General features: G+C 46.8%; 9 protein-coding genes across 9 annotated transcripts; 4 read left to right on the plus strand and 5 right to left on the minus strand.

The window, feature by feature from the left end:
• Positions 1-453: 453 nt before the first annotated feature.
• TRUGW13939_01453 (uncharacterized protein) lies at positions 454-2875 on the plus strand (the record flags this gene model as incomplete). Its single annotated transcript, XM_035484653.1, has 8 exons — positions 454-661; positions 719-725; positions 796-1059; positions 1120-1590; positions 1653-1770; positions 1822-1912; positions 1969-2606; positions 2660-2875. 8 exons carry the CDS (start codon positions 454-456, stop codon positions 2873-2875), a joined length of 2013 nt encoding a protein of 670 aa, XP_035340546.1.
• Positions 2876-3090: 215 nt separating this feature from the next.
• TRUGW13939_01454 (uncharacterized protein) lies at positions 3091-3750 on the minus strand (the record flags this gene model as incomplete). Its single annotated transcript, XM_035484654.1, has 2 exons — positions 3091-3260; positions 3555-3750. Coding segments are annotated over 2 exons (366 nt in total), but the record flags the coding sequence as incomplete, so codon positions are not given.
• Positions 3751-4436: 686 nt separating this feature from the next.
• TRUGW13939_01455 (uncharacterized protein) lies at positions 4437-4937 on the minus strand (the record flags this gene model as incomplete). Its single annotated transcript, XM_035484655.1, has 1 exon — positions 4437-4937. The coding sequence occupies one exon, from the start codon at positions 4935-4937 to the stop codon at positions 4437-4439; it is 501 nt and encodes a 166-aa protein (XP_035340548.1).
• Positions 4938-5755: 818 nt separating this feature from the next.
• Positions 5756-8560, minus strand: TRUGW13939_01456 (uncharacterized protein; the record flags this gene model as incomplete). Its single annotated transcript, XM_035484656.1, has 4 exons — positions 5756-7207; positions 7257-7919; positions 7981-8397; positions 8456-8560. The coding sequence occupies 4 exons, from the start codon at positions 8558-8560 to the stop codon at positions 5756-5758; spliced, it is 2637 nt and encodes an 878-aa protein (XP_035340549.1).
• Positions 8561-9318: 758 nt separating this feature from the next.
• On the minus strand, positions 9319-10478 carry TRUGW13939_01457 (uncharacterized protein; the record flags this gene model as incomplete). The annotated part of the gene is made up of 4 exons (XM_035484657.1): positions 9319-9691; positions 9767-10030; positions 10099-10324; positions 10394-10478. 4 exons carry the CDS (start codon positions 10476-10478, stop codon positions 9319-9321), a joined length of 948 nt encoding a protein of 315 aa, XP_035340550.1.
• Positions 10479-10983: 505 nt separating this feature from the next.
• TRUGW13939_01458 (uncharacterized protein) lies at positions 10984-12260 on the plus strand (the record flags this gene model as incomplete). The annotated part of the gene is made up of 4 exons (XM_035484658.1): positions 10984-11013; positions 11090-11177; positions 11231-12066; positions 12141-12260. The coding sequence occupies 4 exons, from the start codon at positions 10984-10986 to the stop codon at positions 12258-12260; spliced, it is 1074 nt and encodes a 357-aa protein (XP_035340551.1).
• Positions 12261-16068: 3808 nt separating this feature from the next.
• On the plus strand, positions 16069-17565 carry TRUGW13939_01459 (uncharacterized protein; the record flags this gene model as incomplete). Its single annotated transcript, XM_035484659.1, has 1 exon — positions 16069-17565. One exon carries the CDS (start codon positions 16069-16071, stop codon positions 17563-17565), a length of 1497 nt encoding a protein of 498 aa, XP_035340552.1.
• Positions 17566-21476: 3911 nt separating this feature from the next.
• On the minus strand, positions 21477-21821 carry TRUGW13939_01460 (uncharacterized protein; the record flags this gene model as incomplete). Its single annotated transcript, XM_035484660.1, has 1 exon — positions 21477-21821. One exon carries the CDS (start codon positions 21819-21821, stop codon positions 21477-21479), a length of 345 nt encoding a protein of 114 aa, XP_035340553.1.
• A 404-nt stretch (positions 21822-22225) lies between these two features.
• TRUGW13939_01461 (uncharacterized protein) lies at positions 22226-23784 on the plus strand (the record flags this gene model as incomplete). The annotated part of the gene is made up of 3 exons (XM_035484661.1): positions 22226-22570; positions 22652-23110; positions 23164-23784. The coding sequence occupies 3 exons, from the start codon at positions 22226-22228 to the stop codon at positions 23782-23784; spliced, it is 1425 nt and encodes a 474-aa protein (XP_035340554.1).
• Positions 23785-24044: the final 260 nt, after the last annotated feature.

Genomic DNA, 24044 nt, shown 5'->3' on the forward strand with positions numbered 1-24044 from the left:
ACTAGTAGTACGTAGTCGTAGTAATAGTCGCAGGGCTGACATGGTGGTCCGAGGTCGAGAGCAAGTCGCTTAGTGCGGGGGCGATCAGCAGGAGACGAAGAAGCAGCCGCGAGCCGGCACAGAGTACCTCAACTTGATTGATTTCAATTTTCCAGAACATCCGCCAACCAACATCGGTGGAGACCACGTCAGGAACAGCTGATAACATTAAACAGTGATGGGCCCTGCCCAAAGCGCGCCATGTAACATGAGGCTAAAAGCCCGCTCCTGCGCCAGGCACGGCCGCCAATGGCAGGCCTGCTGCTGGCGATACAATCCGCTCCTAGGCAACGCGGCGGATTAACGCCTGCTTTGTCTCGCGTGGCTCGCGAGTCTCTCAAAGAGTCAAAAAGAGCCGTGGTCGCCCTTTTTTTTCCCCTCTCCATCCTCTCATAAGTGACACACGCGCACGCCATGATCTTCGTGAAGGTTGCCGCCGTGTCTGTCCTGGCCGCGCTGTCGGTGACAGCAGCACCGTCTCCAGCCAGGCATGTTCTGCACGAGAAACGCCATCGTCCCTCGGGCGACTGGGTCAAGGGTGCGCGCATTGAGAGCTCTGCGGTTCTGCCCATCCGGATTGGACTGACGCAGACTGACCTCCACATGGGACCCGACTACCTGAGTACGTATCGCTCGGACAAGCTATAATTGATTATTATATTGACTGAGAGACTGTTAGTGGATGTGTGAGTAGTAGTAGTACTCGCTGCGGAACGCACGATGAGATATAGTACGCCAATCGCTGACACCAAACAGCTCTGACCCCCGCTCGGAAAACTATGGGCAGTACTTCTCCATGGAGCAGGTCCATTCCATGTTTGCGCCTGTTGAAGACCATGTCCATGCGATCAAGGAGTGGCTGCACGAGTCTGGCATTAACATGTCTCGACTGGTGCACTCGGACAACAAAGGTTGGCTTGCATTTGATGCGACGACCGAGGAAGCCGAGCGTCTCTTCCAGACAGAGTACTACGAGCATGAGCATGCACAGAGTGATCGGGTCCGCGTCGGCTGCGATGGGTGAGTCGAAATCCCCATTTTGGTCAAGTGACGCTGTCTAAACGATAAAATTGTGATCAGCTATCATCTCCCGGAGCACCTCGCCCCACACATTGACTACATCACGCCGGGTGTGAAGATGACCCAAGCCGTCAAACGTACTATTAAGAGGACTCCCAAGAGGAAGACCAAACGGAGCAGCCAGGCTCTGCATACAACGACCGAAATGAGTCTTCCCGAGAAGTGGTCCGCCCCGGAGGGCGTGTCCCCCGAGCTTGCTGGCTGCGGTTTTAACATGACACCACCGTGCATTCGGGCGTTGTACGATATTCCCTTGCCGACGAACAAGCCAAACCCCAAGAATGGTCTGGGATTATACGAGCAGGGTGACTACTTTGCCAAGAAGGACTTGGACCTTTACTGGAAGAATGTCTATCCCGAGGTCCCACAAGGAACATATCCCAAGCCACAACTAATTGACGGTGCCAATTACTCTGTTCCGGCAAATAGCTCTCTAAATACAGGAGAATCCAATATCGACATTCAGATGACGTATGCAAACATCCAAAAACGAGCTGATGGCATTGTTAGCTGACCGAAATGCGTGAATATAGGACCTCGCTCATTTATCCGCAAGAAGTCATTCTCTACCAGGTTGATGATCAATTGTACGAGCCGGCTGAAGTCGCTACTACCAACTTGTTCAATACTTTCCTTGATGCACTTGACGGAGTAAGCAGGCAAAAACGAACTTCTTTTAAGGACAACTACTAATTCAACCAGTCCTACTGCACCTACAGTGCATATGGTGAGACCGGAAATGACCCAGACATCGACCCGATTTATCCAGACCAGCGTGAGGGGGGCTATAAAGGTAATATGTTCCTGTCTCCATATTTATTATGCAGATCTAAACAATAATTTATACAGGTGAACTGCAATGTGGCGTCTACAAACCGACTAACGTGATTTCCGCATCTTATGGTCAAGCTGAAGCCGATTTGCCGCCAAAGTATGTCGAACGACAATGCAACGAGTTCATGAAGCTTGCAATGCAGGGCCATACCTTGCTCTTCTGTTCTGGTGACTTCGGTGTAGCGTCGCTTCCGGACGACAGTGGGCATAAGAATGGCTGCTTGGGGCCCGAGTCACGTATCTTCAATCCTCAATACCCTTCGGGTTGTCCGTGGGCGACCTCTGTCGGAGGCACGATGCTTTACAACGACCAAAACGTCAACGACCCGGAGAGTGTGATGCAAGTGGACCTGGGCGGCGCGGCAGCCAATTTCTCATCTGCCGGTGGCTTCTCCAACTACTTCGAGACCCCATGGTATCAGAAATTGGCCGTTGAAGAGTACTTCCGCATCGGCGATCCCCAGTATCCATATTATGAAGAACTAGGTCTCGTCGATTTCAACAAGACTAAGGGACTTTACAATAGGCTGGGCCGCGGTTTTCCAGACATATCCGCCAATGGCGCGTTTTTCTCCTCGTTTCTGGATGGCAAATTCACGCATTTCTATGGTACTAGCTTAGCAACGCCACTTTGGGCAGCTGTTGTTACTTTGGTATTCCGGCCTTTCCCTTTTTTAAAAAAAGCTTTAATGCTAATAATTGATAGATCAACGAAGAGCGACTGGCAGCCGGTAAGTCCACGGTTGGGTTCCTGAACCCTGTTCTTTACGCCAATCCGCATGTCCTGAAGGATATCACAAATGGTACAAACCTGGGCTGTGATAGCGACGGGTTCTCAGCAGTCGAGGGCTGGGATCCAGTGACTGGACTCGGAACTCCAGATTTCCCAAAGCTGAAGGAATTGCTGCTGTCTCTCCCATAAATGGACATTGGTTCACTCAATAATGTAAATCTATGCATGTAACTATATCTGAAAATAACAGGACTAATGGTCTTCTTGACTTCTCTATGTGTCTTTTTACCACCGTCTATACTACAACATTGAAATTCTATTAAGACGAATTGACTTTCTTCCAGCTCTTTCAGCCACGTGTAAAAGGCAGGGTACTTGGCAAACACCTCAGACAAGCGCAGACCCTCAACAAGTGTCCCATAAGGAAAGTGAGATAGGTCTCTAAGAGAGATCCTGTCGCCAGTCAAGCACTTTTGCTTGGAAAGAAGAGATTCGTAGGCGGCAAGTTTTCCCTCGAGACCGGCGATGCTCTCAGCAACGCGAGCTTCGTCGGGGCCACCAAGACCACGACGATCTTTAAAAATCTTTTTGAATGCGATTTTGGATAGAAAGGTGTCGAAATTGGATTTTTAAATGCTGACTCCCTTGTATTAATCATGTATATTAGTAGCGTAGTCGTATATTCAATAGAGAAGAAAGGCAAAAGTACCTGGTGCAAAAGAGCAAGCTATTTTAGATCCCCATCAGCAGGATAAAAGTCAGCTCCTTAGCTTTGCAGCAATGTACTCGGAAATAGCACTGCTTTCTACAATAATAGTTATTAGCTACGTGCTTCCATTCGGTTTGATCTGAAAACTGAAGGACTAACATACCATAGAGAAAAAATCCATCGTCCTCCGGACACAACTAGCCAAATAGCTGATGTGCCAGAAACCCTGGGCTCTCGTGCTCGGCCTTAGCAAGGTAGATTGGGACAATCTCAAAGTTGGCTTGTTTTTTCGTACAAGACGACCAGTCCGCGGCGCGTACAAGCAGAGATCGGGTTTCTGAAGTTTGAGGACCATCGTGTCGGGTTTAGATTTTGATTTACCGACTGGAAAACACGATACTGAGCAGGAATCCGATTAATTGAGGGTCAATAGTTTAATTAAGTTCTTAGAATTATGAATTACATGTAGGTTAAATGCATTTATATATGGAGAACTCCAAGTCACCCCGCCATCCCCTCCGAAGAAATATTAATAAACACTAATTAAATGAAAATAAAAGGACCACATGCATTTTGTAATCAATTTCTCAAGAACTGAAACGAAAATTGAACTATACTAGTAATGAGTGTTGCAACGTTCGTACTAAGATTATTATAAGATCAGCTCGTGGACCACTTTTGCGTGCTTGGTCATCGTAAGCAGCCTTAGAATGAGCTGGCTGCATCAATGAATGTTTAAACAAGATCCCAGTCCCTTTCTTCTGCCCAAGTTCCTACTTTAGTGGTCATAATTATTGACGAAATACAGTCATCAATTGTTATTTAGAGAATACACTCAACTAATATTTGAATGACACACTATTATCTTTTTGGCTCATTTAAAGCTAGGCAAGCGATGCCATTTATTACATATAATAATAAATAGTGACTTCCAATGTTATTGATATAGGTCTTTCCATGCAATTGCCAAAATCTTGTTTCTTTTTGGATCACGACCCATCTTCTCCAGATGTCCAGTCTTGGCTGTTCTAATGTTGAACTCTATCGATAAAAGAATGACCCCGGGTTCTCTTTTTCCTTCCGGTTCAGCAGTCGTTTGATCAACAAGCGATGCCATTTCCCTGAGGGCCGCTGACTAGATAAAGCCTTGCTACCAGATGAACTGGTCTTGTCAGAGCATGCCTCTTCAGTCGGACAAGGCTCCTCCTCCATACCCATGAAAACTCCTGTGTAGATATCTTCAGGCTGATGAATCTGGTGGTTTGAATCTCCGTGGAACCCATTCAATGTTTTCTCCTTGCTGTCTTTGGACTCCTCGTAATTGTCAATGTCTGCATAGTAACCATCTCCTGACATTGACGTTTCATCTATAGAACAGAAATCCCAAACCTTGTTCTCCCGATCCAGAAAATCGATTTGCATTTGTAGATAACGAATAGTCTTTTGGTACTCTGCTATTCGAGCTTTGTTAGACGCGGATATAATGTTCCCCTCCTGAAGCATGCTCAGCTTGGATGCTCGTGCGGATGGATTGCAAGGCATTTCCTGCAATTTGCGTCTGCTTTTCCTTTCCTAAACTAAAAGGTTTATTTTGGGTTGTAACCGGCGATATTCCTTGTCAAAGGTGTCCAGAGCTAGAGAGGTCTTTATTTTCTTGGTATTTCGAAGTCGACCAGATGGCGAGAGAATCTTAAGTAATTTTGTGCACCTGCACTCACGCTATAAGAAAAAAAAAGTTTTTCCATTTGGAATGAGATTGCGGCTTTCACCCTAGATACAAGCAAAAAAGATATTTTTAGACTTCAGTTTCATACATGTTTCACCAATTCGGTATAGGATGTGTTTCAACATTTGAAGTCTCTTTGTCTTGAAAACTGTGAAAACCAAAATAGAAACCGCATCGATGTTGCTTGTTTCAGGATAAAATGTTGACACGATTCATTATATCTCAAGTCTTTGTTCTTAGAACCTAAAAATATCTTTGATATTGATTTCTCAAAGCTACATAGCTTCAAATGTTATTTGCGAGGTTAAATCCATCGATATCAATATCAATTGATAGCACTTGAGCTGATATATGTATGTACCTAGTTTCATCGAATATGAAATATATTTGTAGTCAACTGACCAATGCATACACAGTAAAATGCAATATCAGCTTAAATAATATTTGAAACTATCAACTGGTATCAGATGAAAACATGCAAAATGGCAGGTAGCAGTGGATTTAAAATCAACTACCACACATGCATCAACACATTGCTGTCATGTGCACTAGCATTATATATACATTTATACTCCAAGTAAATCAACATTTGAAATATAAACTCGACTATAACCAAAAAAGTTTAAGCAAAGCATCACTGTGCCGCACCTTGCAATACCAAAACACTAGATTTGACACCCCTACGAACAAGTGCGTCGCCAACCGTTCCCAATGCCTTTTGTGTGTCAGCCTCTCCACTGGGATCAACGGATAGAGTTTCGCCGCCAACACTGCGGCGCCCGACAATAACCATCTGGTTGGCCTCGCTATGGGCTTGGCTAGCCTCATTTTGAGCAATGCCAACAGCGAAGCCAACGACAGTGGCGGCATTGCTTGCTAAGGATTCTTTGCGGAAGACGACTCGTGAAGATAATTCGGCTGGAAGAGAGTCACGAAGCGAAGCAAAAAATACAGCATCAGACTCCGTTTCTGTCTTGGACAAAGAAGGAACGGCAGAAGAGCTTGCACCGGCAGTTTCAGGTGTCGAAACTTCCTGAAGGCTCGAGGCATCAATGTGGACAATAGTCGCTGTTACGTCTTCATTTTGGGCCAGTTGAAGGACGAGGCGCAGTGCAAAACGATCATCGGCGCCGCCAATGTACAGAAGAAGGATGTGCTGCTCACGCTTTCTAGTTGTCAAAGAAGCCAAGTTGGTGCGAATATTGGGGACAGTTCGTGAACTAGTGGACCGCTCCATACTGGGGCGGTCTTTGTTCGGAATTTCCAGAGCCCTGTCAATGAGGATACCAACATTTCCAACTGAGGAACGGTTGAGGATATCATAAACAAAAGTAGGATAGGAAGCATTGACACGGGTCGATGAATCTTCTACACTCCATACACTCTGGCGATCGCTCATACTACCGCTAGCACTCCATGGCACAAGGAGCAAGTCAGATGAGGTGTCGCGAGCCATATCAGTAACTGCATCTGCATATGAGCTTTCCGGAACGACCGAGACACGACCTTCCGAGGGAATACTATTGATCTGGCCGAAAGATCGGAAGACGTTAACAACAGGGTCCCAAGTAGAATATTCTTGAATCTCGGACACCTGCATCGTGCTGGATATACGATCGGTAAGTTCCATCAGCCGAATTCCATGCGCATGCAGAAGTGTACTCTCTTCGGATTCAGGGTTGTCAGTCTGACTCTCTGCTGAAGACTCTGATCGGACCGGCGTAGTTCGTTTAGAATAATGCGTACGAGGAGCGTTGTCTTGTAGTTTCCCACGTGTTCCGAGAAGGCCAACAAAACTGCACACACTGGCCAAGCTGTCCAGACGAAGATAGACTGCAATTCGTTCAATAGGCCGCGCTCGAAGTTTTTCTAGTAGGACCGAGGAATCGTCCCGAGTGTGAGTTTGGCTGAGGACATTGCCATCCCAGTCAATTTCCCCACGTCTCCATCGGGTAACCTTGTCCTGATACCAGTTCGGGTACAGAAGAGAGGTGAGTGGCGTTGTGAGGAAGGTTACTATCAAGGCCATGACAACAAACATGGTGAAAGTGCGTTCGCTGAGAATTTTGGCTTGAAGACCGATATTCTGAGATGCTGTCAGAGAATATCATAAAAAGAAGGGACGATTGACGTACCAACACAATAAGTTCTACTAAACCCTTGCAACTCATCAGAACACCAACAGTAAAACTCTCTCTCCACAAGAGACCGGTGAGTCTCGATGCAAGCGTTCCGCCGGCTACTTTCGCAAAAAATGCGATAGCGATAATCGCCACAACATAGCCCCAAACAGCACCGGAATCCAGTAAGCCCAGGTTTGTCTGCAGACCTGATAGGGCAAAATACAAAGGAAGAAAAATGGCTGCGACGAGATCCTCGATCTTTTCGGTCAATTTGATCGCAAAGCCTCCTTCATGAGGGCACAACAATCCGACAAGGAAGCCACCGAAAATGGCATGAATACCTATGGCTTGGGTGAAGAAAGCCGACGCTAGGGCTAATAGGAGGGTCACAGTGACAACGGACTGGCTTGGCCCTTTCTCCAGGCTCCCAGTCTTGCGGAGATACCACATGAAAACGGGGCGTATAAACAATGAAAGAAATAGGACGTAGCCAACAGCGACGAGTAAGACCCACAAGGCTGTGATCCCACTGCCGGCGTTTACCAGGGCCACGCAAAGCGCCAGCAAAATCCAACCAGTGACATCGTTACCCACACCTGCCGAAAGTACGATAACGCCGACATTGGTATTGAGCAATTTCAATTCGGTTAGAATGCGGCAAAGAACAGGAAAGGCCTGCAGTCCATACATCAGCTGTCATAGTTCGATCTGTCTGTAGGAAGAAGCTCCAAGTTACCGTAATTGCCATGGCAATACCAACAAAGAGAAGATATGTGCCAAATTCAACGTAGACAGTTCCCGGGTCATTTCGAAACTGGTTGTACAGGCCATAAGATACCGCGCATCCCAGCCCAAATGGCAACGCCATACCGGCGGCGGAAACGCTGGCAGCGATGCGCCAATTGCTGATCAGAAAACGCAAGTCTGTTTCTAGGCCGACAAGGAATAGGAACAGTACCAGGCCCAGGTTGGCAGTAACGTTCAAAGTGGGAATCGACGCGGAAGGAAAGATGGTGTCCGTAAAACCCGGGATACGACCGAAGACAGACGGGCCGAGGAGAATGCCACCGATGACTTCGGCAATCACTCGAGGTTGGCGGATTTTGGACAGTGGCCAGTGTAGAAGACGGCAGAAGATGATGATTATGCCAGCCTAGCAATAGGTCAGATTAGGGCAGCAGGGAGCAGAGCAGAAGTTCGGCACTGGATACCTGAATAATAAATACTAAGATTGGATTCTTGGAGTCATAGACAGCTGGGTTACTACCACCCACAATGCCGGACTGTGAGGACACGGCGGTCGAGTTGGACGACATTGTCGCGAGGTGCCACCGTCGCACGAAGCTCGGTACTAGTCTAAAGGACGATTTGAAGACAAGGAAGTGCGGCGACAAGTATGCCGCAAGTAACTGCACGAGGCTGGAGATACCAGCTTGTTGCGTCGCTGCCTGACCAAGATGCAGAATCGCGCATGATAGGGAGAAAGAGCAATGAGGGAGGTTGCGAAAGAAACGCCCGCCTTCGTCGACCGAAGGCGCGGAACGGAGCTAGATCAAGCACTTGTCCTAAAGCGGCTAGCACGGCTCCCGATCCTTCCATGCATTAACCGCATACGTCATTAGCACCAGGATGTGCTGACGCCGAGTGCGGTCGACACCTATTTTTATGGGCAGTATCGCCATAACCGTGACGTCGCATACTTCCTGAACGACGTGCGGCTGGTGAACTTGTGACCTAGCGGAGCGAGCAGCACTAGACCTGCAAAATGCAGGCTGGGGGACCGGGTCCTGTCCACGTGGCTGTCAAGCGGGGCCTTTTACGGCAATCGGCGAATAAAAGCGGCCGAAAGCATTTAGGGTTTTCTGGAGACCCCGCAGTCATTGGGTGTCAAAAACCCCTCGGACGCCCCACATCCTTTTCTTTGTACTGTATACAGTATTCAGTATTCAGTATTCAGGACTCTACGGCGAAGTATTATAGCTAAATAAGTCAGTATCCACAAAGAGCATGAATTAATAATAATCACTTGTTCAGTCTATCCCACTATTGACACCAAAAGGAAACCCCCCATTTATCACGTAACTCGAGCAAGAACGTCCTGGGTATAATTCCATAGGTCTGTCGCTAGCTTCAAGCTCTTGGCCGTCGTGTCGAGCCGGTCATTGCTCAGTCGACCCACGGGCATGTAGAACCCTCCGTTAACCAAGTCATTCCCTTTGGCACCCGCTGCCGCCCAGAGCTGGCTTAGACGGCCCTGGCTTATTTCCATCATAGAGACGCCGGTGAACCAGAAATAGACACTCAAGAATAACGAATGCCACAGGGAGACTGATGTCGCCAGCGTAGTCTTGACTGGTCCTGGGTGGACCGAAATGAATTTGATATCGGTCGTCGAGTATCTCCGCGCGAGCTCGGCGGCATAGACGATGTTCGCGAGCTTGCTTTGTCTGTGATTATAGTCTTTATCAGGACTTGTCTTTCCTTTTTTCATTCTTTTCATAAATAAATAGAAATTTGCATACCCATATCTAAACATGGACCCCATGAATCCTTTCTGTGCAGTTTTCAGGGTATCGAAAGTGATACCATTTCGCGGGTGACTCGCCCAGGCAGTCGAGGTCAAGAACAAGACACGCACATCTGACTTCGGCTGTTGAGCTGTCGTTTCCATAACAGGGAGAAGCTCTTGGACTATGACCGCATGCGCCAAGTGATTGATTGCGAAGTGAAGCTCAAATCCGTCTTCACTAACCCCTGCTGGAATAAACATAACACCGGCATTGCATCTGTGATGGGAAACTGTTAGTTAAGCTTACTCCAACCTTTTTCGGTACGCCAAGTCTTTTAAGCTCACATCAGTACGTCTAGACGATCGTGGATAAATTTTGCACAGGCCTTTTTCACTGATACCAAGGACGTCATGTCCACTTTTACGAACGTCATCGCGACACCAGGGCTATCCTTTTTGACTTCAGAAATCAAGGACTCTGCAGCTTCATTGTTGCGGCCCGTAAAATAGATATGGGCTGGGCCATGCTGGGCAAGAGCTATCAATGTAGCTCTTCCTAGTCCAGCAGTGCCTGTGAAAACTCTTAGTCAGTTTTACATTCATGAAACAAGTTACTCTGAACACTGAGGTTGAGACCAACCTCCAGTTATGAAAACCACTTTTCCATCCAGAGGGGGGATTTCCTTCTCAGGATTGAAATCCACAAATTGCTCAAGGTTCGGCATGTTGTCAAGTGTATTGAATTAGGTCTTCAAATTTGGGGGAGGGTTAAAGTAGAATATAATTTTTTAAATAAGTTTCAAGTTTTCTTCGAATGTCGCAGTTACAAACTTCAATGTCGTGAAAATAAAATTCCACGGAGGACATGAGGGTTTATATACTGTGTATCCATCTTCGGCGTTACCTTAATGCCGTTTCCTCGGCCCAAAATAACCCACAATCTCAGTATACAATCCTCTTCGATGAAGCTTACCATGCATATCTTCTTTCTCATTTCAGCCCATTGGCTTCGATCGGGAACTCACTGGCTGGATATAGCCTAGCGCATATGCACGATAAGCAGGTCCCGCCTCGGATATTTCCCAATCAAGTTAAACGAATTTGCTCTCCGTTAAATCGGGACTAGCGTGCATGCAGCTCCGGAGTTAATCTGGGGCTTCATCCGTTTCCTACTGTCCATTCTGATTCTTCACAAACATCGTTGCTTATCCTGCGGATCTAGGTCTCAGAATGGCATCTGCCGTGTATGCGCTTAAGGAGGTTAGAGCACACCACCGTTTGGGCTAGATGCAGTCGTAAGATACTACAGAACCTGAAAAGCTGACTGTCTGGATAGGTGCGCATTTTGGATGACGACTGGACTAGCCAGGCAGATCCTGTCGAACGCAGGCGGCGCCAGAATCGGTTGCATCAAAGGGCCTGGCGTAAGTTAGGTCTATTCCAGGCCGTGCTAAGTCACTAACCGTCCAAAATATAGGACGGCGTAGACAACAAGACCGTTCTTCTCCACAGAAGTCTGGACATGTACCCGCTCGTAAAGAAGAGCAAACTACAGTCATCCATTCAAGGACACTGCAGCCTTGTGGGACCGCAACTCTGTCACTTCTGCAGCTAGCCCATGACCATGTGAGTGGCCGTCAACGTATGATGACCACATTCGAGAGGTCTCAAAGCCGGGAAGTATTCTGGTCAATCGTAAAAACGTTAGGCCAATCCCAAGGCACGCTAGCATACTGGGCGGAGCTCAGAGCTTTACGAAAGCAAAGCATCATCACGCGCATTCTTCCGCTAAAGATGACTACCTCTTCACACTCAAAAGGCTGCGGTGATCAGTCAAATGATACCGATACCCTAGTGTCCATTCATTCTCTGAACCAGTTTCTGGAAATAGCCTCACAATACGAACATAAGCTGGTATTCGGAGCTTCATTAGCTCTCGAGCACGAACTATTTATGTCAATACAATACACCTCTCTTACCGGGGTGATGACCAATATGTCCATCTTATTACGTCTCGTCGGCCGCCCTTTTGATGGCTGGGCAGATTTCTATACCGAGGACATGCCTATACCACCATCACAGACTCCTGAATCGCTGAAATTCACACAACTTCAGCGAACTATTCCACATGAGTCGTGGATAGATCCTATTCCTTACGCGGCGCTGCGCGATAACATTATAAGACTCCAGGATGAGCTCGATGTGGATGAGTTATGCTCTGATTTTCTCGGCGGCGAAGTTGAAGGACAAAGTGATTTGGATGGTCGAGGAATGATTCTTTGGGGCAAGCCCTGGTCAGAAGATGGGTGGGAGGTTAGTGAAGGATTTGTGAAAAAATGGGGGCTTTTATTGGAGGGTTGTAGTGACTTGATCACATCGACAAACAGATGGAGACAAGTCAGGGGCGAAGAGATGCTAGTGGTAGAAGTATAACCCTGAAAAACTTTCACTTATTCTCATATGAATTGAACATTGATGTCTCGCTTGAGGCTCCCTCGTCCAAATGAATTTCCATCCCAAATATAGACCAACACCATTTACACCTTTCTCGGTGAGTAGAGCACAGGTTATGTCACTTAGCAGTATCAATCCTAAATGGAGCCAGAGCCACCAAAGACTCTCGTGGTTATATTTCGCCATCGATGACTTGCAGGGCGCATAGGAATTTAAGATTCGAAGACATGTTGATCACGACGCGGTGAGCTGGTGGACATTGTATATCAGGAGGAAAATTGAAGGCTCGGGTCTGTCATGTAAGTTAGGAAGCACACCAGTAGGCTAAGTTGTCATCCTTAACAATTTATAATATTCAGGGGTTAGATTGTAACTCGAGAAATAGAGGATGAATTTGGAACGCACGATGGAATCGGTCTCCTTGGTCACTTTATTGCTCCGAAACTCTCGAATATGTACTAGTCATCTCTGTTATGTTATCACTCTAGAGTTCCCTTTCTTCTTCATGTGTTGTACAAGGGTATTTCGGCAGTTAGAGGTTCGATGTGATGATTGCCTTTTTGGCATATTGACATCTTGACAAGATTCTGAGAGATCTCATCCTCACCAACTATGTTCGTAGTCTAAAACAATCAATGTTTCCCTCTCTCCCAAATTCCACCGTCTTTCTTATCAGAGCATGCAGCCTGTAGGCTCGCAGCCCATCCATGGATTCCATGCGGAGCCGTATATCGACATCCCAAACTTAGCCGAAGAACGTCGTCGGAGCAGGCGGGTGTTTTTCTTTCCGAATTCCGATATCGACACCCAGCTGAAGACCACATAACTTGACGGAGCAAAGGAATCAGAAGAGGATAAAAAGGGATGTTTCTGGAAGACAAGCAGAAAATGATATTATGTGACGGAACTCTTGTATTGCTGAGCCCTGGGAATGTTTAACACCCTTGTGGATGACGCCGCACGTAAGTTGTGGGATGATGGCTTGAAAATGACGGGGCAGCAGCACATCTTCTGATAGACTAGGGAATGAGTTTTTCGTCTGATATACAACGTCTCCAAGTTAGCTGACATTAAGAGGAGTATCTTAAGATTAATGACGGTCACTGTTAAAACAAACTACTATAATACTTATGAGTTGGGTACACACTGCACACCCCTATCATCCGTTGATCACGAGAAATACTCTTGCAGGCTCCAGCATTTTACTAGCCCCTTTCTCCCATACAATGCCAATAAAATCGCTATAACAATCATAGCTGTTGGGAGAACGTAACCACATCGATCGACTCTCTGATGGTAACGTACATCCCTTTCCATGGCTCTTCCGTTGCATAATGACGTCTGTGCAGAAGTAAGATCACCCACTCTGTACATAAACCTAGTTTCTAATAATAAAAGAACACGATGATGCGAGTTTTAGGAGACTTTAGACCAACAAAATCCAAGCTTGATCGGTCTACTGAGATGCTCCGAACAGCGATGGAGAAAAGGAGTTTAGCGGCCATAATCTTACTGTCGGAAACTTGATTTCCTGTTGGAAAGTTGGCATTTATCGTTATGAAGGAGTATGAGTCTATCACTTAGTAGCGTTGTTTCACCCCGATGTTGGCTTGAGTGGCTCCTGTGATTATCAGGTCGCCCCCATGACTCGTCACGACGACATGAGGCGCCATGACAAATGGTGTCATTTTCCCAAGGCCCTTCTTTTGTTATTTTATCTACTATCCTCAGCATAGTATGTTGTCATTAGCCTGGCTTGGAGCTAGACCGTAATGGAAAATAAAATGCGGTATAATCATCCTTCTGAGGCGGTTAGTAATAGTCAGCACTTTAATGTAAAATCCTGCCTCGGATTTATCGCAATACGGACATCTGGGGCCTCCGTACGGAGTACTTCGGCAGTTACCTTAGAGTTAAATTTGCCCGTGATCCATTTATAAGGATGCAGTTCCATGAATTCATAGTAATTTCTAGCCCAGTAGGCCAAGGATCCTTTTTTTATGCATACGGAGTATCCGTAGATTCCGTACTAAAGACTTACCAACAGAAGGATATTTTAGCCCCTAAATAAACACTAACAGTTTGAGTATATGTTAGCGTAATATAGTCTACGGAGTAGCCGGCATGGAAATTTGGGGTAGTCTTCAGGTGAATAGTACGGAGTAGTGGGATAGACTAGTGAATGGAGTCGCATCCTGAATAATAGGACTGTTGGATCACCTGTTTTGGGCAGTGCTTATTCCATTTTAAGTATGTAGTGGTCTCTAGAAGCCTTAGGAAGGCTGTCACTAGTGATAACTTTGATAAACAACACGTACCACGATAGGCTAATTTAGCTGACCAATTCGCTGGTGTAGTGTTTATGCTCTATAAGTCTAAACCAACAGTCCAATGGCAAATTTAGCCGACATTTGTAGCGAGTTGGATATGAATCATATGATCACTGTTCCCAAGAGAAGATCCCCAGGGGCATGTTATACTCCGTAGTAATAATAGATCCTTTCAATCTCTTTCAGGCTGGGGTGATTTCATTCGACATGTCGGCTGAGTCTATCTACGAAATTTAATACCGGATATGCACCGCGCTGCATTTCTGTGATGCACCACAACTTTAGCTCGGTTTTAATTATCCAAATGTATTCCGGATGGAAGACTATTCGAGTTTGTCTGGGTTCGAACGTAAGGGCAACCAGCTGTGTCTGGTGAATGCCTCAAGGCACTAAAATCCAGAACCAACGTTATTGCTGACCTAGGGACCACTAATATCAAAGTCGTCTCCAAATTATGGAGTTCATACGTACGTAGTTGTCACCCACCCAACGCTGTGGAGTCACTACAGGAATCATTCTATTTTAAACGGAGACCCTGAACCCTAAAGCCAAGTCAGTCTAACTTAAGACGGCTATGTCGATGCGGCGCTTGTACACATTTAGCTTTCCGGGCCCATTTTTTCTGGAAGCTAAAACGCATTAGTCGTATACTCTAAGCCAAAACAGTATAAAAAGTGCTTCTGCCAAGGCCCCTCCAGAGAAGCTTATCCCCAGTGATTAATTCCGTCCTGATCGTCCGGCCTCACGTCTCTCCCAAGTCCCAACTCTCTTGCGCCCCTGCATACTTAGTACTATTTGTCATTAATGGCACCCCCCCACCTCTCCCGGGCCCCTCCCGGCTTTTAGGGCCTAGGGCCTAACATCTGCTATCTAGATTCTCGCTTTCATAGGCCACCGCGTACAAAGCTAACCAGGAATGTCGAAACGTGGCCCCTTATCCAAGACTCACCAGCGTGCATAGAAAACCAACAGGACCCAACACGGGACTTCGGCCACGCCGTGGACGGCCTCGCCGCATATACGCGCAACGTTAAAATGATGTTGCGCAACGCCGGCTGATAAGTTAATTCAACCCTGTTGTGAAAAAGACACTAGTCAAGGACCTAAAAAAGTGGAGCGGTGCATATGCTCATCGCCATCGTCCAGATATAAAGACTATGATGCGGCTTTTCTGCGCCTTGGGAAAAGCCTCGCCCAGATTTAGAGGCCGTTTATGCACCATTCCAACACCCACCCATCCCCATAGTCACACCGACCTAACGAACCACGATGATGATTGAGCAAGAATATAAAACAGAAAGAAGGCTGAGAACTAGTCACCCAAAGGTTCGAACAGGTTGCCTGACATGCAAGTAGGTCCACCCCCTGATGTCAATCACCTTGGACTTGAGAGACCTTGAAACATTTGAATTCATTCGACCCCCTGATTTGCCCCTATCGCCAGTTATCTGATTTGCCAGCATGGAGCAGATGCTCATGAATATGTAGGCGCCGGCATAAAAAGTGTGACGAGAGTCACCCGTCATGTCGTATGTGTATCAGTTCCGGTCGCGAGTGCGAGGGATATCGCAATCTCCCTGATAAAAGAACGAGGGCTGCACGGAGGCCCGGCCAAGCTGTCGTCCACGTTCCGATCCTTGCCAAAGCCACAGCAAATCAGCAATGCTCTCGAAGCCTGTCTATTTCAAAGGCGTCTTCTTCTCTCGGTCGAGGAAGTTTGGTAGACCTTACACCTGCCGAAGGGTGGTATTTGGACCATTTCCGAAGGATCACCTCTCCTCGTTGCGGTGGATATTTCTACGACGAGTTCTGGCACCGATTAGTACACCAACTCAGCGAAGACCAGCCGGCAGTTCGACATGCAGTCATTGCCATGAGTGCCCGCCATTCCCAAATCGAACGACTAGAATTAGGACAAGTCTCATCGGCTGACGAAGGCTACCTAAGTCTCCAGCAGTGCAACAAAGCAATTACGTGCCTCCGGGAATACCTATCGAAAGAGCAGTCCGGTCGCTCACCGAAAGAGGTGGTGCTGGCCACCTGTGTTGTCTTAGTGTACCTTGCTCTTTTGGAAGAAGACGCCCATGCTGCCGATTACCATTTTCAATCAGGCAATCGATTATTACAGGAGTGGCAAAAAGACAACTTTGAACAAAATCCCAACGGCCCGGCCTTTTTGCAGGCATTCTCCGATCTTTATTTACATCGATCGACTTGTGCTGATCCAAAGACTTTTGTCGAAGACGAACACCCATCACTTTCAGCGCCATGTCCTGAGCAAGTGCGGCCCAGGAAGTCCATTGACAACTCGGAGACTGTCAATCATTTCATTGTTATTCTTGGATGGGTCGTGTTGCAGAGCAATCGGAAAGGATTCAGCATTGGGCCAGCAACCTCGTTTATCCGTAGCGGAGAGGCTTCAATTTTGAGTATGCTTCGGCTTTGGAGGATACAATTGAAACGATCCGTGATGGTGCACGGAAACGATGTTCCACACAAGGATCGCGACGCACTGACTATATTTGCGTTATGGAGCGAAGTCATCTATATCAAGGTGACTGCAGGAAACCAGCCGGGGTCGCAGGAGATGAGATATGATGGCTTACTGTCCCGTTTCCAGCGAGCAGTCATTCTTGCAAAAACCTTTCTGACGGCGCCTACTGAGAAGTCAACGTCGCCGACCTTCCCAGCTAAAACCGCTATTATTCCTCCCCTCATATTCTGCGCATCCAAGTGCCGAGATTGGTTCATCCGACATCAAATACTGCTCTTATTACGCGGATTACGAGACCAAGGAGACTTGTGGGTATCAGGAACGATCACCGTCCTAGAGAGACTAATCGAAATTGAATCAGAAGGGATCACGCCGGGAGAGAAGGTTCCAGAGTCTTCTCGCGTTGACTCCGTGTTTGCTGATATCCGAGACGAAGACTCTAAGCTAGAATTGTGGTATCGTCACTCGCGAGCACCTGGTGGTAATCATGAAGGGTTTTGGAGGAGTGAGATTTTGTCTATTCCAGCTTCGTGACAAAGCTACATATGTGCATAGCTTCCACCTGCAGGATATTAACTGTACAACAAAGCCAGATATCCCAGTTGCTACGCCGAGTTCAAGTGCTTGGCGCAGGCTGGTCTCAATATCTAAGGAATTACGCTTTATGTAAATTATGTGAGATTATGTAAATCAAATATCGCTAGTGAACACTAGTTGACGGAGATCTGGCACGTCCAGATGTCAACATTGTATTTCACCGCGGAACGAACATTGAAGTGAAGTGATTATTAGTTGCAGTTACTTTTCAAAAAAAAGAAAAGAAAATGCAAGCTAATTCGTTTCTCAAATTTTATCTGAACAAGGAATTACTCTTCTAGGGATACGTAAAGGTTAGTAATCTATAATAATAAACTATATATGCACTCTCTATATAGTTTAATGTTAAATAATGATTAATCTTTTTATTATTGACTTCCTTCTGCTTTCTATGGCGCTGGCACCACTTGACCTAGTAATACCATGTGGTGACTGTTGATTACAATAGTACCTGGTAGAATCTTAAAAAAAAAACATGAATTTTATTACTCATTATGTTGCTTGCATTTCAATTTGTTACAAACAAAGGAAGTGTGATCAATTGATATTGTTACCTGTCGTCATAGCTAGAGGTGAACATCTAGTCTAGTCGCATTTGTCGTAATAATGTATATCAAGCAGCTGACACGTCACTTTCAAGTATGGTTTCCGGTTATTTTCCAACTAGAAGATTGTGACTGTTTTAATGTTGATTTAACCTCTTAGGTCTATGGACATGGCCCTCCGAATAGGCCCGCAAATAGCACATCTTCATGTACGTGGAGGCTGAGCCACATCAAATAAGGGCACTTGAGGTTTAGCGAGCTCAATCAAATTGTGAGTGCTAGGACTTGGGCCGAGTCACCAATATTTGACCCATATCAGCCTGGTCAATCAGTTCGGCGCTTAGAGCGAATAGCTAGCCAATTGGCCGTCCTTTCGTCTTCTCTTGTGCTTAAATTTACCACCCAGGCTTAGCATGGAGAGACGCTCTAGCAAAACATGGGACACTCGTGGTTCCCTATCACGTTCCGTTCGCCGCCAGACAGAAGAAGTTGAAAGAGATTCTTACATAAAGTTCCCGACGCTTAAAAGTATTGGAGACTGATCAAAAGCCCGTAGTTAGACAAAAGTCCCCGAGTGATATCGGTGGAATTCCAGATTATTGGGTTACAACAAGCGATATTCTACCGTCACGAGGAGTTTTATGAGATCGACACAGGAATAACTTTATTAAAGAGAACATTTGGGCGAGGGTGACAGAATTATCCGAGGAATACATACATCTGGAGTCTAGTCGAATATTTTCGCGCAACGTGGCTATATTGCTCAACTTCATTTGTTTTTATTCTATGCATCTTTTGGTCAACTAGAATTTTGTCAAGCGATTGTATCTAACCAAATCTTCAGTCGATCAAATTTACCAAATTGCCCCTGTCGACTCCGTTCATCATCCTCATCGGCTTCCCCGTCACTGTCATTCTAATCTCAGATTGGACGGAGCCAATCATCGTGGTAGATATTCTCACAGGGTCGACCCTCTCCACCAACGCAAAATCACCGAAATATATCCAGTGAAGCATCTTCAGAAGCCATTTGATCAAGTTCTTTCTTTTTGAAATGTCTGACCTCCTTGTTGTCTGAGAATCGATAAGAGCCTTTACTGACAAGTAATGGACATACTGTCAAAAACCCAGTATCGTGAATAATCTTCCCATTCTCGAGTTCCCAGTTCCAATGGTTGTATTGGTACTCGTGTCGAGAGCAGTGTAAATGTGAAGTAACTCGAAGCGCACAATCCTTTGTTAAGGACCACCCGCAGGGTTCTTAAGGTGTTCTGGGTCTGACCCTGTAGCCCAAATCGTCATCTTCGGTTGGAGGGAGATTGATTAAACGCCACACATCCGACCTAGAGATGTATTAAGGGTCTTTCCCGGTATACCGACCCGAACCCGCAACATCCATAAAACTTTGAGGACAACCAGTCCAAGGGGAAGCAAGGGGGTCAAGAAGTGGCCTGCCTCCCCTGATTTTTTGGATAATTTTGGAGGATAGTCCGCACATTACTGCTCCAATCCAAAGTGCACTAAAATTTGGCCGTCGAATGACACCAATCAAGGCAAGTAGTTCTTTCCCACTGTCTTTCATGGTGGATTCATCTCCTAATATCTCTTCAAGGACCGGATGTAGCCATGTAGTGATCATGTTGCAAGGAACATTGGCTTCCCAGAATGATCCACATAAAGTTGATATCATGACTTCTGGATTGCAAATTAAAGTCATGTAGTAGGGCAGCTTCTCGTATAAATTGGTCCACAGTGTTGAATTAGCCTGCAGGGGGGTGTCTGGCGTTCTAGCCTCGTGGGCTTTTGGTAACGGCAGCTGAGCAGTTAGGCCTTTAATATCGATGCAGAGGAAAGCGTATAGCTGTCGCAAGAGCAATAGGAAACTGGCTTCCCAATTTATGAAAACGTGCAAAGTCGCAAAGAGCATCGAAAGATTTGCGTGAGGGCAGAGGTGCTTGTATGAGATTTGACGAACCTCTCCTATGTTCAATAACAAAAGATGTTTCGCATATGCGAGACACCATCCAAGGGGCGACAAATTCTTTAATGTCAGTTGCTTTGACCCTTCGTGTTGGGCTAGTATCGCGGGCCACCACCGGACCACGCTTTCATCCGCTTCCCCAACATCAATGACATGAGTCTCTGGTGGATTGCAGAGGCCTCCATCAAAGGAATCGACCTGGGAAGTTGTATAATTCATACTAGCACCCTCGCCCCGCATTTCAACGAGATATGCAGAGTACGTAACGCCAACCAATCATAAGGATTCCTAAATAGTTTAAACCAGTAGACTTCTCTTTTGTCGTGCCAATCCAATGACTGAATACATTTCCATGAAAATTGTAGGGGATGGCGATACTCGTGCCAATCTGGAGAACGGCAGTACTAGTAGTTTCTTTCATAACTGCGCCGCAGTCTGAACGTCCCGTTATTCTCCAAGTTGATGAGGCTTGTAGGCATAATGCAAGGTTTCGCGAAGTTCCAAAAGGGCGAGCATAGAGTGGTTTGGGCCGACGTTGGAATTTCGGGATCTTACGAACGTGCTGGGGATTTATCAAATTAACTGTCAGGCCACTCTCCCGATAGGCATCAGCTATTGACACAAGGTGATACCAGTACTCCCGACTCTTTCCAAGCACCGCATCTTCTTGTTCTTTTCGAAGTTGAAGGGCGTCGTTGTCTTCGATAATCTATTGCCAGGCGACTTAGCGAGAACTCAGTGAAACAACGGGAACCACCAACAGAGGAAAATCTTGGATGAGATAAAGAATGACTCCGCTGCCCCGCCGTTGAGGATGATGTTAGGGACATTTTGAGAGTTCAATGTTGTAAATTACACCAGATAGGACGATATTCTCACAATAATGCCCATGGTAAACAAGGGGACGTTTCTGCATTGCTACTAGTGATGTGGCTTGAGAGCGGCACAGCCACAATCTACGAACGTCCAACCCATTGCGTATTTTTGTTTTCTAGAAACACTGTAGAATACTGAGCTAGCAAGTGCTAATATGCTGAACTGAGATTATCACGGTGATAGTATGGTCCAACACCATTAAAGAGGTTGATCACAAGAACTGCATGGTTGGTTGATCATTGTTCTGAAATGTCTGAAATATATTGATGTTTGCTTATTTCTCGGACTTGTTAACCAAGACTGCCTTATCAATTAAAAACACGAGTACATCGCCCGTAAAGGTTTGAGATAGTAATAATAGAATTTAAAGTTTGTATACATCGATGCTAGTGGGGCCATCCGTGGATATCCGTCGAATCAGCGACTCTTTATAAACTGTAGACCAATCAAAACGCATAAAAATGACTCAACCAGCCCAAAGCGGAAAGGCGTACGGATAGTGGCGGGGGCCTGCCGACGTGCAATGACGCAGTGATCAGGAACTTCATTCCAGCACGCTCTACGAAGTACAGAGTGTCACTCTCGCCCAGCAAATAACAGTGCAGTGCATGTTTTCGTCTCTTGACGCCGTCTTGGCAAGCCACTGAGCCCAGTCGCGCGCGTGCACGCTCCACAGCACCCACCGTTCGCCAATAAGCACCAGTGCCAGCTGACCGCACTATGCCAAAGGCGGAAAGGCGCTCATCAAAGTGGGGCTGAATGCGGCTCTCTATTGGTTCAAGGTGCCCCATTTTGCGGCAGCTGATTGGATAGCTGAGTGCGCCACGCCGCATTTAGGCCGACCGTTGGCTCATTCGGGCTAGCGCACACTGCCCTCAGTCATGCGCGAATGAAACGCTAGTGACATCTGCTGTCTCAGTCTTACCTGGCCCGGAGCGCCGGACTCGGCTTCTTCTCTAGACTTTTGTCTCACGATCTCTTTGCTCTTCTTCCTCCCCCACCTGGAATTTCGTCTGCACTCGATCCTCACTCTATTCTCCCTGCTGCTATCGCTTCAGTTCACACTGCGTCTGGAAGAACCAACGCCCCCTCCGCTGCTTTCTGAACCCGGGCATCTTCGACTCACGGGCCGGTGTTGCCCTAGAGATCTGCTCCAAATCGACACTACTCACTGCTCACTCACCATCGCCCCAACATGCGCTTCTCGAGCCAGCTCCTTTTATTCGGCCAACTGCTCGTCAACGTGCCGCTGGCCCTCAGCTTGAAGGTCGACGCCGACAGCGCCGACTCACTCAAAAGCGCCGCCCAGACTGCCGCTGCCTCTGCCGTCAACTTCTACAACAATCGAGATCCGTCGGTGCGAAATATCCCCGGTCAATTTTATAACACCTGGTGGGAAGGCGGCGCCTTTTTTACCTTTCTAATTAACTACTGGCACTGGACGGGGGACGACCAATACAATGACATCGTCAACAAAGGCATGTTGTGGCAGAAGGGAGACAGTAATGATTTTGACCCGTCCAACGCGAGTTTGTATATGGTATGCTCGTTCCTCTTCCTTGCCCCAGAATTTGCTCCTGGAAAAAATACTTTCATCGGCCATGTATTAATGGGACTATAGGGAAATGACGACCAAGAGTTTTGGGCCCTGGCCGCAGCGACTGCCATTGAGCAAAAATTCCCCGACGTCCCAAACAACCCCTCCTGGCTGAGTCTGGCGCAAGGCGCGTTCAACGACTTTGTCGATCGCTGGAATCAGGATAAAGCCGAGTGTGGCGGAGGATTGCGGTGGCAGGTCAACTCCATTCAAGGATCCGGTTATAATTCGAAAAACGCCATCTCCAACGGCAACTTCTTCCAGTTGGCCGCACGTCTCGCCCGATACACGAACAACGACTCGTATACCATCTGGGCCAACACTGTCTATGACTGGACCCTGTCCGTTCCGTTGTTAGACAATAAGACCTGGTTCCTGAACGATTCGATCCAGATCAGCCAGGACTGCGGTGCCCCTAGTCCCCAACAGTGGAGTTACAACTATGGCTCCTACATCGCTGGACTAGCCTATATGTACAACATAGTGAGTCCTGTCTACTTTCGTTCTGCCTAGGTAAGAACTGACATTTGGTCTAGACAAATGGAGGCGCCAAATACAAGACCGGAATTGATGGCTTAATGACGCAACTTTTCAAAACCTTTTTCCCTGAGCAATTCGGCGGCAATACCTTGTCCGAAGTCTCATGCGAGCCTTACCACGATTGCAACCGAGATCAGATCATTTACAAGGGCTTGATAACCAACTGGCTGTCGCTAGTCTCCCAACTTGCCCCCTATACACTGGGCGAGATCGAGCCGAAGCTGAAGGCATCCGCTGAGGCTGCTGGTACACAATGCTCCGGACCCAACAATGAATGCGGAATCGTATGGCACAACGCTACCTGGGACGGAAGCAGCGGAATCGAGCAGGAAATGGCCGCACTCAGCGCCTTTGCAAACACTCTCGTCTTGTACCAGAGCGCCCAGTCTGGCTCTTACACCCCCCCGAACAAGCCTGCACCCGTGACTTCGAACACTGGTGGTAATAGTACGAGTGACCCAAGTGGAGGCCAGAGCCGTGGCGGTGAACAAAGTCTTCCCACCCCGAAGAAAGTGAATGCTGGTGACCGTGCCGGTGCCGCTATTCTCACTATTGTCTTTACAACAGCATGGATTGGCATGATGGTATGGGTCGCATACGGCGAGTTTGGGTTTTGATTGGCGTTTTTATTGTCTGGGTCTTTGGTTCCTAGTTTATTTCATTTCGATGCAAAATTACTTTTCACCTTTTTTTTCTTCTTTTTTTGGGGTGTTTTCATATCCCTTGTATACGCGTTCGTGTTGGTAAGCATGTTTTCTCTTTCATTTTGATGTGTAAGGTCACATTTACTGATGGCATTGACTCTGTATTCTTACTTTGGGTACTCGGATTGGTTTGGGAGTTTGGGTTTTTCATAAGATTGTATATAGGCATTCAT

This window comes from Talaromyces rugulosus, chromosome I (genome assembly GCF_013368755.1).
Source record: "Talaromyces rugulosus chromosome I, complete sequence".
NCBI lineage: Eukaryota > Fungi > Ascomycota > Eurotiomycetes > Eurotiales > Trichocomaceae > Talaromyces > Talaromyces rugulosus.